This window comes from Somniosus microcephalus, chromosome 29, assembly GCF_052327205.1.
Source record: "Somniosus microcephalus isolate GS21.2 chromosome 29, FLI_Smic_1.0, whole genome shotgun sequence".
NCBI lineage: Eukaryota > Metazoa > Chordata > Chondrichthyes > Squaliformes > Somniosidae > Somniosus > Somniosus microcephalus.
In genome coordinates this window covers 25,140,654-25,152,945 of record NC_141015.1, presented here as the reverse complement: position 1 = coordinate 25,152,945, position 12,292 = coordinate 25,140,654, and the positions used below count along the sequence as shown (strand labels likewise).

The 12,292-nt window shown below is 56.4% G+C and overlaps 1 protein-coding gene across 3 annotated transcripts in view; it reads right to left on the bottom strand.

The window, feature by feature from the left end:
* rassf4a (Ras association domain family member 4a) overlaps positions 1 to 12,292 on the bottom strand; it is a 299,271-nt gene that overhangs the window by 67,545 nt on the left and 219,434 nt on the right. The window contains exon 1 of one of the 3 annotated variants that reach the window (XM_085970405.1): positions 4,284 to 5,017. The exons of the other annotated variants lie outside the window; for them this stretch is intronic. Coding sequence (XP_085826531.1) covers positions 4,284 to 4,343 — 60 coding nt within the window. The 5' untranslated portion in view covers positions 4,344 to 5,017. Of the gene's footprint in view, positions 1 to 4,283; positions 5,018 to 12,292 lie in introns of those variants that run through there. 3 annotated transcript variants of the gene reach the window in all.

The following is a 12,292-nucleotide window of genomic DNA, read 5'->3' as shown; positions in this document are numbered from 1 at the left end:
ACTCGAACCCTCTTGCTACGAAGGTCAACATACCATTTACCTTCTTAACCGCCTGCTGCACCTGCATGCTTACCTTCAGCGACTGGTGCACAAGAACACCCAGGTCTCTTTGCACTTCCCCTTCTCCCAATCTATTGCCATTCAAATAATAATCTGCCTTCCTGTTTTTGCCACCAAAGTGGATAACCTCACATTTATCCACATTATAGTGCATTTGCCATGTTTCTGCCCAATCACCCAACCTGTCCAAATCGTACTGGAGTTTCACAACATCCTCCTCACAGCATACCCTCCCACCCAGCTTTATGTCATCTGCAAATTTGGAGATACTATATCCAATTCCCTCGTCCAGATCATTAACATATATTGTGAACAGCTGGGGTCCTAGGACCGATCCTTGCGGTACCCCACTAGTCACTGCCTGTCACTTGGAAAATGACCCGTTTATTTCAACTCTTTGCTTTCTATCTGCCAACCAGTTCTCTATCCAAGTCAATACCTTGCCCCCAATCCCATGTGCCTTAATTTTACAAGCTAATCTCTTATGCGGGACCTTGTCGAAAGCCTTCTGAAAGTCCAAATACACCACATCCACTGGTTCTCCCTTATCTATTTTACCAGTTACATCCTCAAAAAATTCCAGTAGATTAGTCAAGCACGATTTACCTTTTGTAAATCCATGTTGACTTTGTCCGATCCTGTCACTGCTTTCCAAGTGCTCTGCTATTACATCTTTTATAATGGACTCTAGCATTTTCCCCACTACCGATGTCAGGCTTACCGGTCTATAATTCCCCGCTTTTTCTCTACCACCTTTTTTGATTTCCAGCTCCCTCTCAAGTTCTCGCTGCCCCCCTTCTCTATGGTCTTTGATTTGTAGCCCATCCCAGGTTTAACCTCACTATAATATTGATGCTAATTGTTAACAGTTGGTAGCAGACTTGCCTCTGAGTCAGAGGGTTGTGGGTTCAAGTCCCACTCCATGGGACTTGAGCACATAAAGCTAGGCTGACACCCCACTGCAGTGCTGAGGGAGTGCGGCAGTGTCGGAGGTGGCGTCTTTCAGATGAGACGTTAAACCGAGGCCCCGTCTGCTCTCTCAGGTGGACGTAAAAGATCCCATGGCACCATTTTGAAGAAGAGCAGGGGAGCAGGGCTGAAGATTAGGCCCTTTTCTGGTCTGCTTGATTTTTTTTCTATAATGGCTACTTTTTGCATCAGTCCTCCCTGTTGTGTTGCTGCCACACACTGAGCCTGTAAACACGTATACACACTAACCTCACTAAGAATATCAAAATCTTCTTGCGCAGAAATAACATACCGAATTCAATACTAACCCATCAGCGTGAAGGAGAGGCTGATGTGCGGAGAGGCTGGGTGTGAAGAGACCATCAAAGCCCTTTGGCCCACCCCCTCAGAAATAACAGATCTTTGTGCGCCTGCACATTTAAGTTTGGCAGGATCCTTTTTTCAATACATACAGAATGAATCTTTCACATAATGCAGAGCTGTCTGAACTATAAATGGGACTTTTCGGTGGTGCTCAGCATTATGTGAATGAGCCCCTTCCATTAACCTGCGACTACAATCTCAGGCACGAGATTCTCATTGAATGTAAATAAATGAAGGCCTTGATCATATTCTCACATGTCCACACGCGCACAAGGTGCAGTCTGTTTTGGTTCTGGTCAAAAATCTCACTTCTAACATTTCCCGAATTCAACAGTCATTATGTCGAAGAACAACATATTACACTTTTCACCTTGCTTTGAAGGTGGCCATTCGCACTTCCTGTATCCTTTTTTTGCTTATTGTTGGATCCTGTTACTAACATTTAATACAATTCAGACAGAGAAACTCTGAATGGGAACTGTTGTAGCATGGTTCGATCAAGAAAGTGACAGGTTTTAGATCTGTAAGCATTAAGGAATTAAAGGGACATAACTCAATTTGCAGTAAAACTCAGTTTGGCTTGAGAGACCAATTAAAACTAGATGGGTTTCATTTTAACCTTCAAACTGTGATTCAAGTAACTATTCTTGAAGCTGCTGTGGCAGGGATAAGTGACAGGAAGAGTGGTGGGCTGCTGCAGCAGTTCCCATTCAGAGTTTCTCTGTCTGAATTGTATTAAATGTTAGTAACAGGATCCAATGGACTGAAGATTATTTTTGCAGATATCTGAAACTGATAATGGTGACAGCTCCTGAATTTTACGGCACAATGTTTTGAACAACTGCAAAGCAATTAGGCCTACATTTAAAAAATTTGTTTAAGCCACCTTCTTGAACTACTGCAGTCCGTTTATGCTGGTGTTTATTCTCCACACGAGCCTCCTCTCTCTCTTACTTCGTATCACCCTATCAACATATCCTTCTATTCCTTTCTCCCTCATGTACTTATCTAGCTATTAAGTAACATAAGATGGACTGACAGGAATGCAGGGCTGGTACAATTCACTCAGTTTGAAAAGAACATTTGTAAATGTGTACATGTCACTCATTGACCCAAAGATACATTACTAATCTGCATATTTCATGATGCTTTGTTTGCCCTACATGGGCATTGGGTCCCGTTATCTCTCGCGGGCGGTGGAAACAGCGGCCCATAACTCACATGCTAAAAGAATGCCGGCTAGTTTAAGGTTTCTGACAGACGGGATTATGACTTGCATTTCACTGGAATTCTCAGGTCAGATTTGTGACCAAGAACAGTCGGCTTTTTCAAAGGCATTCCAAGGAATTATAATCGATTCATCCCAGGCCGATGCATTTTTAAGGATGTATGTGGACATCGTCACAGAACAAGAGTTTCACCTGCAGCTATCCTATTGAGAAATATTCCCCAAAAGTTAGAAGATTACTTAGGATACTGGCTTTATGCTTTAAATTGTGAGAAATTACTGGGTGGAAAAACAAATTTGCTAGAATCCATGATGTACGCATACAATATTTCAATATTAGGGAGCACTTTCTGACTAAACCTTAAGTTTGGTTGATCCCTGGTGTTGGAGGGATAAACATTCATTCCCAGTTCTGGGAAATAGAGGACGGGCGGTGGAGGAAGAGGAAGAGAATCTAGATTAACGGGCAGTCTTACGCCAGGAGTTTCAAGGCTCCTCATTTTCTTTTTCTTCTCACCTTCTCTGAGTTTCCGTCTGTTCTCAAGATCAGATGAAAGACCACCAGGATGACGAAGATTCCCTTGACATCATTACATCTATCTCCAACAAGCGAAAGTCTAACCTCCTCCCCTTGACATTCAATGGCATTACCATCGCCGAATCCCCCACTATCCACTTCCTGGGGGGTCACCATTAACCAGAAACTTAACTGGACCAGCCACATAAATACTGTGGCAACAAGAGCAGGTCAGAGGCTGGGTATTCTGCGGCGAGTGTCTCACTTCCTGACTCCCCAAAGCCTTTCCACCATCTACAAGGCACAAGTAAGGAGTGTGATGGAATACTCTCCACTTGCCTGGATGAGTGCAGCTCCAACAACACTCAAGAAGCTCGACACCATCCAGGACAAAGCAGCCCGCTTGATTGGCACCCCATCCACCACCTTAAACATGCACTCCCTCCACCACCGGTGTACCGTGGCTGCAGTGTGTACCATCTACAAGATGCACTGCAGCAACTCGCCAAGGCTTCTTCGGCAGCACCTCCCAAACCTGCGACCTCTTCCACCTAGAAGGACAAGGGCAGCAGGTGCATGGGAACACCACCACCTCCAAGTTCCCCTCCAAGTCACACACCATCCTGACTTAGAAGTATATCGTCGATCCTTCATCGTCGCTGGGACAAAATCATGGAACTCCCTCCCTAACAGCACTGTGGGAGTACCTTCACCACACAAACTGCAGCGGTTCAAGAAGGCGGCTCACCACCACCTTCTCAAGGGCAACTAGGGATGGGCAATAAATGCTGGCATTGCCAGTGACGCCCAGATCCCATAAACGAATTTAAAAAAAATATATCATTTGACTACGTTAGGCCAATGTGAAATGGCGCCTGCACACATTCATAGGAAACAACAACTTCCATTAATGCAGCACCTTTAACATAGTAAAATTCCCAAGGCCTTTCACAGCAGCGTTATCAAACAAATTTTTGACATCGAGCTACATCTATCTATATATATAAAACAGTATGTCTCTCTGTCTGTCTGTCTCTCTGTCTGTCTGTCTGTCCGGCTATACAATCAAAAGTTATAGAGCGTACCTACACATATGTTTTATCAAAAGAAAGCTCATCATTAGGGGACTCTTGTAGGCGTATTTACTTTTTGGTCGGACAAAAATTGTGCCGACGGTATCCAGAAAACGTTCAAAATTCCGCTCATTATCGCTCATTTGCATCGAGTGGGGTCGGGTTCATTGTGTGTGCGGGCGGGCCATCCTATAGTTGAGTGACGTGATGATTGACCAATCCTACAGTTCAGCGACCTGACGGTTGACCAATCGGTGCGTGTGTGGGCGGGCCTTATCGTTCTGAAATGAGGTGAGTGGCCGCCATCTTGATTCCAAACTCTTCGTTTCTTTTTCCCACTTTCTGCGTGTTTCTTTTCAAATCTACATTTCCAGCAAAAAAAAAGTTGCTTTAAAACACAAATTGTTTTTAAAAAAAGTTAATTCATTTGTAAATGTTTTCTCTAACCTCTATAATTTTCCTACCTTTCACCGTTTTTCCAGGCCTCGAAGCCTGGGCCTCTGTTGCCCAGCCACGCCCGAGCTAGGCACCTCCCGTCGCGCTCAACAAAAGGCCCGCGATCGCCGCCATCTTTGTGAAGGCTGGAGGCGGCGGGCCCGAGCCGAGCGTCGCCATCTTAGTAAAGGCGGGCAGGGCAGGAGTCAGCGCGCACTTCAATTTCCACCCGGAGCGCGACTTGAGTCCGTCCGGGCCTCACGCGGTAGGTTGCGCGGCGGCGTCTCTCTCTCTGGTCTTGAAGCCGGCTCGGGCGGGGCTCGGGAGGGCGGAGCTCGGGAGAGCGGAAGCGCGGGGCTCGGGAGAGCGCGGGGCTCGGGGGGGCGGGGCTCGGGAGAGCGGGAGTGCGGGGCTTGGGGAGGCGGGGCTCGGGAGAGCGCGGGGCTCGGGAGCGGCCACTCGCCCTCTATCTCTCCTTCCCTCTGTCTCTCTCCCCTCCCCCTCCCACCCCCCACCCCCCCTCCTCCCTCTCCCCCTCCCCCTCCCCCCTTTCCCCTCCCCCTTCCCCTTCCCCTACCCCCCTTCCCCTCCCCCCCACCCCCCTTCCCCCCTACCCACCTTCCCCCCATACCCCTACCCCCATTCCCCCCCACCCCCCTTCCCCCCAGTCGCTCTCTCTCTTCCCCCAGTCGCTCTCTCTCTTCCCCCAGTCGCTCTCTCTCTTCCCCCCAGTCGCTCTCTCTCTTCCCCCCAGTCGCTCTCTCTCTTCCCCCAGTCGCTCTCTCTCTTCCCCCCAGTCGCTCTCTCTCTTCCCCTGAGTCGCTCTCTCTCTTCCCCCCAGTCGCTCTCTCTCTTCCCCCCAGTCGCTCTCTGTCTTCCCCCCAGTCGCTCTCTCTCTTCCCCCCAGTCGCTCTCTCTCTTCCCCCCAGTCGCTCTCTGTCTTCCCCCCAGTCGCTCTCTCTCTTCCCCCCAGTCGCTCTCTCTTCCCCCCAGTCGCTCTCTCTCTTCCCCCCAGTCGCTCTCTCTCTTCCCCCCAGTCGCTCTCTCTCTTCCCCCCAGTCGCTCTCTCTCTACCCCCCAGTCGCTCTCTCTCTTCCCCCCAGTCGCTCTCTCTCTTCCCTCCAATCGCTCTCTCTCTTCCCCAGTCGCTCTCTCTCTTTCCCCCAGTCGCTCTCTCTCTTCCCCCCGTCGCTCTCTCTCTTCCCCCCCAGTCGCTCTCTCTCTTCCCCCCAGTCGCTCTCTTCCCTCCAGTCGCTCGCTCTCTTCCCCCGTCGCTCTCTCTCTTCCCCCCAGTCGGTCTCTCTCTTTCCCCCAGTCGCTCTCTCTCTTCCCCCCAGTCGCTCTCTCTCTTCCCCCCCAGTCGCTCTCTCTCTTCCCCCCAGTCGCTCTCTTCCCTCCAGTCGCTCGCTCTCTTCCCCCGTCGCTCTCTCTCTTCCCCCCAGTCGGTCTCTCTCTTCTCCCCAGTCGCTCTCTCTCTTCTCCCCAGTCGCTCTCTCTCTTCTCCCCAGTCGCTCTCTCTCTTTCCCCCAGTCGCTCTCTCTCTTCCCCCCAGTCACTCTCTTTCTTCCCCCCAGTCGCTCTCTCTCTTCCCCCCAGTCGCTCTCTCTTCCCTCCAGTCGCTCGCTCTCTTCCCCGTCGCTCTCTCTCTTCTTCCCCAGTCGCTCTCTCTCTTCTCCCCAGTCGCTCTCTCTCTTCTCCCCAGTCGCTCTCTCTCTTTCCCCCAGTCGCTCTCTCTCTTCCCCCCAGTCGCTCTCTCTCTTCCCCCCGTCGCTCTCTCTCTTCCCCCCAGTCGCTCTCTCTCTTCCCCCCAGTCGCTCTCTCTTCCCTCCAGTCGCTCTCTCTCCTCCAGTCGCTCTCTCTCTTCCCCCCAGTCGCTCTCTCTCTTCCCCCCAGTCGCTCTCTCTCTTCCCCCCAGTCGCTCTCTCTCTTCCCCCCAGCCGCTCTCTCTCTTCCCCCCAGTCGCTCTCTCTCTTCCCCCCAGTCGCTTTCTCTTCCCTCCAGTCGCTCTCTCTCTTCCCCCCAGTCGCTCTCTGTCTTCCCCCCCAGTCGCTCTCTCTCTTCCCCCCGTCGCTCTCTCTTCCCCCCAGTCGCTCGCTCTCTTCCCCCCAGTCGCTCTCTCTCTTCCCCCCAGTCGCTCTCTCTCTTCCCCCCAGTCGCTCTCTCTCTTCCCCCAGTCGCTCTCTCTTCCCCCAGTCGCTCTCTCTTCCCCCCAGTCGCTCTCTCTTCCCCCCAGTCGCTCTCTCTCTTCCCCCCAGTCGTTCTCTCTCTTCCCCCCAGTCGCTCTCTCTCTTCCTCCCAGTCGCTCTCTCTCTTCCCCCCAGTCGCTCTCTCTCTTCCCCCCAGTCGCTCTCTCTCTTCCCCCGTCGCTCTCTCTCTTCCCCCCAGTCGTTCTCTCTCTTCCCCCCAGTCGCTCTCTCTTCCCTCCAGTCGCTCTCTCTCTTCCCCCCAGTCGCTCTCTCTCTTCCCCCCGTCGCTCTCTCGTCCCCCCAGTCGCTCTCTCTTCCCCCCAGTCGCTCTCTCTCTTCCCCCAGTCGCTCTCTCTCTTCCCCCAGTCGCTCTCTCTTCCCCCCAGTCGCTCTCTCTCTTCCACCCAGTCGCTCTCTCTCTTCACCCCAGTCGCTCTCTCTTCCCTCCAGCCGCTCTCTCTCTTCCCCCCCAGTCGCTCTCTCTTCCCCCCCAGTCGCTCTCTCTCTTCCCCCCCAGTCGCTCTCTCTCTTCCCCCCCAGTCGCTCTCTCTCTTCCCACCAGTCGCTCTCTCTGCCCCCCAGTCGCTCTCTCTCTTCCCCCCAGTCGCTCTCTCTCTTCCTCCCAGTCGCTCTCTCTCTTCCCCCCAGTCGCTCTCTCTCTTCCCCCCAGTCGCTCTCTCTCTACCCCCCAGTCGCTCTCTCTCTTCCCCCCACTCGCTCTCTTTCTTCCCCCCAGTCGCGCTCTCTCTCTTCCCCCCAGTCGCGCTCTCTCTCTTCCCCCCAGTCGCGCTCTCTCTCTTCCCCCCAGTCGCTCTCTCTTCCCCCCAGTCGCTCTCTCTCTCTTCTCCCCAGTCGCTCTCTCTCTTTCCCCCAGTCGCTCTCTCTCTTCCCCCCAGTCGCTCTCTCTGTTCCCCCCAGTCGCTCTCTCTCTTCCCCCCGTCGCTCTCTCTCTTCCCCCCAGTCGCTCTCTCTTCCCCCCAGTCGCTCTCTCTCTTCCCCCCAGTCGCTCTCTCTCTTCCCCCCAGTCGCTCTCTCGCTTCCCCCCAGTCGCTCTCTCTCTTCCCCCCCAGTCGCTCTCTCTCTTCCCCCCCAGTCGCTCTCTCTCTTCCTCCCAGTCGCTCTCTCGTCCCCCCAGTCGCTCTCTCTTCCCCCCAGTCGCTCTCTTCCCCCCAGTCGCTCTCTCTCTTCCCCCCCAGTCACTCTCTCTCTTCCTCCCAGTCGCTCTCTCTTCCCCCCCAGTCGCTCTCTCTTCCCCCCAGTCGCTCTCTCTCTTCCCCCCAGTCGCTCCCTCTCTTCCCCCCGTCGCTCTCTCTTCCCCCCAGTCGCTCTCTCTTCCCCGCAGTCGCTCTCTCTCTTCCCCCCAGTCGCTCTCTCTCTTCCCCCACAGTCGCTGTCTCTCTTCCCCCCCGTCGCTCTCTCTTCCTCCCAGTCGCTCTCTCTCTTCCCCCCCCAGTCGCTCTCTCTTCCCCCCAGTCGCTCTCTCTTCCCCCCAGTCGCTCTCTCTCTTCCCCCCAGTCGCTCTCTCTCTTCCCCCCAGTCGCTCTCTCTCTTCCCCCCAGTCGCTCTCTCTTCCCCCCAGTCGCTCTCTCTCTTCCCCCCAGTCGCTCTCTCTCTTCCCACCAGTCGCTCTCTCTCTTCAACCCGTCGCTCTCTCTTCCCCCCAGTCGCTCTCTCTCTTCCCCCCAGTCGCTCTCTCTCTTCCCCCCGTCGCTCTCTCTCTTCCCCCCAGTCGCTCTCTCTCTTCCCCCCAGTCGCTCTCTCTTCCCTCCAGTCACTCTCTCTCCTCCAGTCGCTCTCTCTCTTCCCCCCAGTCGCTCTCTCTCTTCCCCCCAGTCGCTCTCTCTCTTCCCCCCAGTCGCTCTCTCTCTTCCCCCCAGTCGCTCTCTCTCTTCCCCCCAGCCGCTCTCTCTCTTCCCCCCAGTCGCTCTCTCTCTTCCCCCCAGTCGCTTTCTCTTCCCTCCAGTCGCTCTCTCTCTTCCCCCCCAGTCGCTCTCTGTCTTCCCCCCCAGTCGCTCTCTCTCTTCCCCCCGTCGCTCTCTCTTCCCCCCAGTCGCTCGCTCTCTTCCCCCCAGTCGCTCTCTCTCTTCCCCCCAGTCGTTCTCTCTCTTCCCCCCAGTCGCTCTCTCTCTTCCTCCCAGTCGCTCTCTCTCTTCCCCCCAGTCGCTCTCTCTCTTCCCCCCAGTCGCTCTCTCTCTTCCCCCCAGTCGCTCTCTCTCTTCCCCCCAGTCGCTCTCTCTCTTCCCCCCAGTCGCTCTCTCTCTTCCCCCCAGTCGCTCTCTCTTCCCCCCAGTCGCTCTCTCTTCCCCCCAGTCGCTCTCTCTCTTCCCCCAGTCGCTCTCTCTCTTCCCCCAGTCGCTCTCTCTTCCCCCCAGTCGCTCTCTCTCTTCCACCCAGTCGCTCTCTCTCTTCCCCCCAGTCGCTCTCTCTTCCCTCCAGTCGCTCTCTCTCTTCCCCCCAGTCGCTCTCTCTCTTCCCCCAGTCGCTCTCTCTCTTCCCCCCCAGTCGCTCTCTCTCTTCCCCCCCAGTCGCTCTCTCTCTTCCCCCCCAGTCGCTCTCTCTCTTCCCCCCCAGTCGCTCTCTCTCTTCCCACCAGTCGCTCTCTCTCTTCCCCCCAGTCGCTCTCTCTCTTCCCCCCAGTCGCTCTCTCTCTTCCCCCCCAGTCGCTCTCTCTCTTCCACCCAGTCGCTCTCTCTCTTCCTCCCAGTCGCTCTCTCTCTTCCCCCCAGTCGCTCTCTCTCTTCCCCCCGTCGCTCTCTCTCTTCCCCCCAGTCGCTCTCTCTCTTCCCCCCACTCGCTCTCTTTCTTCCCCCCAGTCGCGCTCTCTCTCTTCCCCCCAGTCGCGCTCTCTCTCTTCCCCCCAGTCGCGCTCTCCCTCTTCCCGCCAGTCGCTCTCTCTTCCCCCCAGTCGCTCTCTCTCTCTTCTCCCCAGTCGCTCTCTCTTTCCCCCAGTCGCTCTCTCTCTTCCCCCCAGTCGCTCTCTCTGTTCCCCCCAGTCGCTCTCTCTCTTCCCCCCGTCGCTCTCTCTCTTCCCCCCAGTCGCTCTCTCTTCCCCCCAGTCGCTCTCTCTCTTCCCCCCAGTCGCTCTCTTTCTTCCCCCCAGTCGCTCTCTCGCTTCCCCCCAGTCGCTCTCTCTCTTCCCCCCCAGTCGCTCTCTCTCTTCCCCCCCAGTCGCTCTCTCTCTTCCTCCCAGTCGCTCTCTCGTCCCCCCAGTCGCTCTCTCTTCCCCCCAGTCGCTCTCTCTTCCCCCCAGTCGCTCTCTCTCTTCCCCCCCAGTCACTCTCTCTCTTCCTCCCAGTCACTCTCTCTCTTCCCCCCCAGTCGCTCTCTCTTCCCCCCAGTCGCTCTCTCTCTTCCCCCCAGTCGCTCCCTCTCTTCCCCCCGTCGCTCTCTCTTCCCCCCAGTCGCTCTCTCTTCCCCGCAGTCGCTCTCTCTCTTCCCCCCAGTCGCTCTCTCTCTTCCCCCACAGTCGCTCTCTCTCTTCCCCCCCGTCGCTCTCTCTCTTCCTCCCAGTCGCTCTCTCTCTTCCCCCCCAGTCGCTCTCTCTTCCCCCCAGTCGCTCTCTCTTCCCCCCAGTCGCTCTCTCTCTTCCCCCCAGTCGCTCTCTCTCTTCCCCCCAGTCGCTCTCTCTCTTCCCCCCAGTCGCTCTCTCTTCCCCCCAGTCGCTCTCTCTCTTCCCCCCAGTCGCTCTCTCTCTTCCCACCAGTCGCTCTCTCTCTTCCCCCCGTCGCTCTCTCTTCCCCCCAGTCGCTCTCTCTCTTCCCCCCAGTCGCTCTCTCTCTTCCCCCCGTCGCTCTCTCTCTTCCCCCCAGTCGCTCTCTCTCTTCCCCCCAGTCGCTCTCTCTTCCCTCCAGTCACTCTCTCTCCTCCAGTCGCTCTCTCTCTTCCCCCCAGTCGCTCTCTCTCTTCCCCCCAGTCGCTCTCTCTCTTCCCCCCAGTCGCTCTCTCTCTTCCCCCCAGCCGCTCTCTCTCTTCCCCCCAGTCGCTCTCTCTCTTCCCCCCAGTCGCTTTCTCTTCCCTCCAGTCGCTCTCTCTCTTCCCCCCCAGTCGCTCTCTGTCTTCCCCCCCAGTCGCTCTCTCTCTTCCCCCCGTCGCTCTCTCTTCCCCCCAGTCGCTCTCTCTCTTCCCCCCAGTCGCTCTCTCTCTTCCCCCCAGTCGCTCTCTCTCTTCCCCCCAGTCGCTCTCTCTCTTCCCCCAGTCGCTCTCTCTTCCCCCAGTCGCTCTCTCTCTTCCCCCCAGTCGCTCTCTCTTCCCCCCAGTCGCTCTCTCTCTTCCCCCCAGTCGTTCTCTCTCTTCCCCCCAGTCGCTCTCTCTCTTCCTCCCAGTCGCTCTCTCTCTCCCCCCAGTCGCTCTCTCTCTTCCCCCCAGTCGCTCTCTCTCTTGCCCCCAGTCGCTCTCTCTCTTCCCCCCAGTCGCTCTCCCTTCCCTCCAGTCGCTCTCTCTCTTCCCCCCAGTCGCTCTCTCTCTTCCCCCCAGTCGCTCTCTCTTCCCCCCAGTCGCTCTCTCTTCCCCCCAGTCGCTCTCTCTCTTCCCCCAGTCGCTCTCTCTCTTCCCCCAGTCGCTCTCTCTTCCCCCCAGTCGCTCTCTCTTCCCCCCAGTCGCTCTCTCTCTTCCACCCAGTCGCTCTCTCTCTTCCCCCCAGTCGCTCTCTCTTCCCTCCAGTCGCTCTCTCTCTTCCCCCCAGTCGCTCTCTCTCTTCCCCCAGTCGCTCTCTCTCTTCCCCCCCAGTCGCTCTCTCTCTTCCCCCCCAGTCGCTCTCTCTCTTCCCCCCAGTCGCTCTCTCTCTTCCCCCCCAGTCGCTCTCTCTCTTCCCACCAGTCGCTCTCTCTCTTCCCCCCAGTCGCTCTCTCTCTTCCCCCCAATCGCTCTCTCTCTTCCCCCCCAGTCGCTCTCTCTCTTCCCCCCAGTCGCTCTCTCTCTTCCTCCCAGTCGCTCTCTCTCTTCCCCCCAGTCGCTCTCTCTCTTCCCCCCAGTCGCTCTCTCTCTTCCCCCCAGTCGCTCTCTCTCTTCCCCCCACTCGCTCTCTTTCTTCCCCCCAGTCACGCTCTCTCTCTTCCCCCCAGTCGCGCTCTCTCTCTTCCCCCCAGTCGCGCTCTCTCTCTTCCCCCCAGTCGCTCTCTCTTCCCCCCAGTCGCTCTCTCTCTCTTCTCCCCAGTCGCTCTCTCTCTTTCCCCCAGTCGCTCTCTCTCTTCCCCCCAGTCGCTCTCTCTGTTCCCCCCAGTCGCTCTCTCTTCCCCCCAGTCGCTCTCTCTCTTCCCCCCAGTCGCTCTCTCGCTTCCCCCCAGTCGCTCTCTCTCTTCCCCCCCAGTCGCTCTCTCTCTTCCCCCCCAGTCGCTCTCTCTCTTCCTCCCAGTCGCTCTCTCGTCCCCCCAGTCGCTCTCTCTTCCCCCCAGTCGCTCTCTCTTCCCCCCAGTCGCTCTCTCTCTTCCCCCCCAGTCACTCTCTCTCTTCCTCCCAGTCGCTC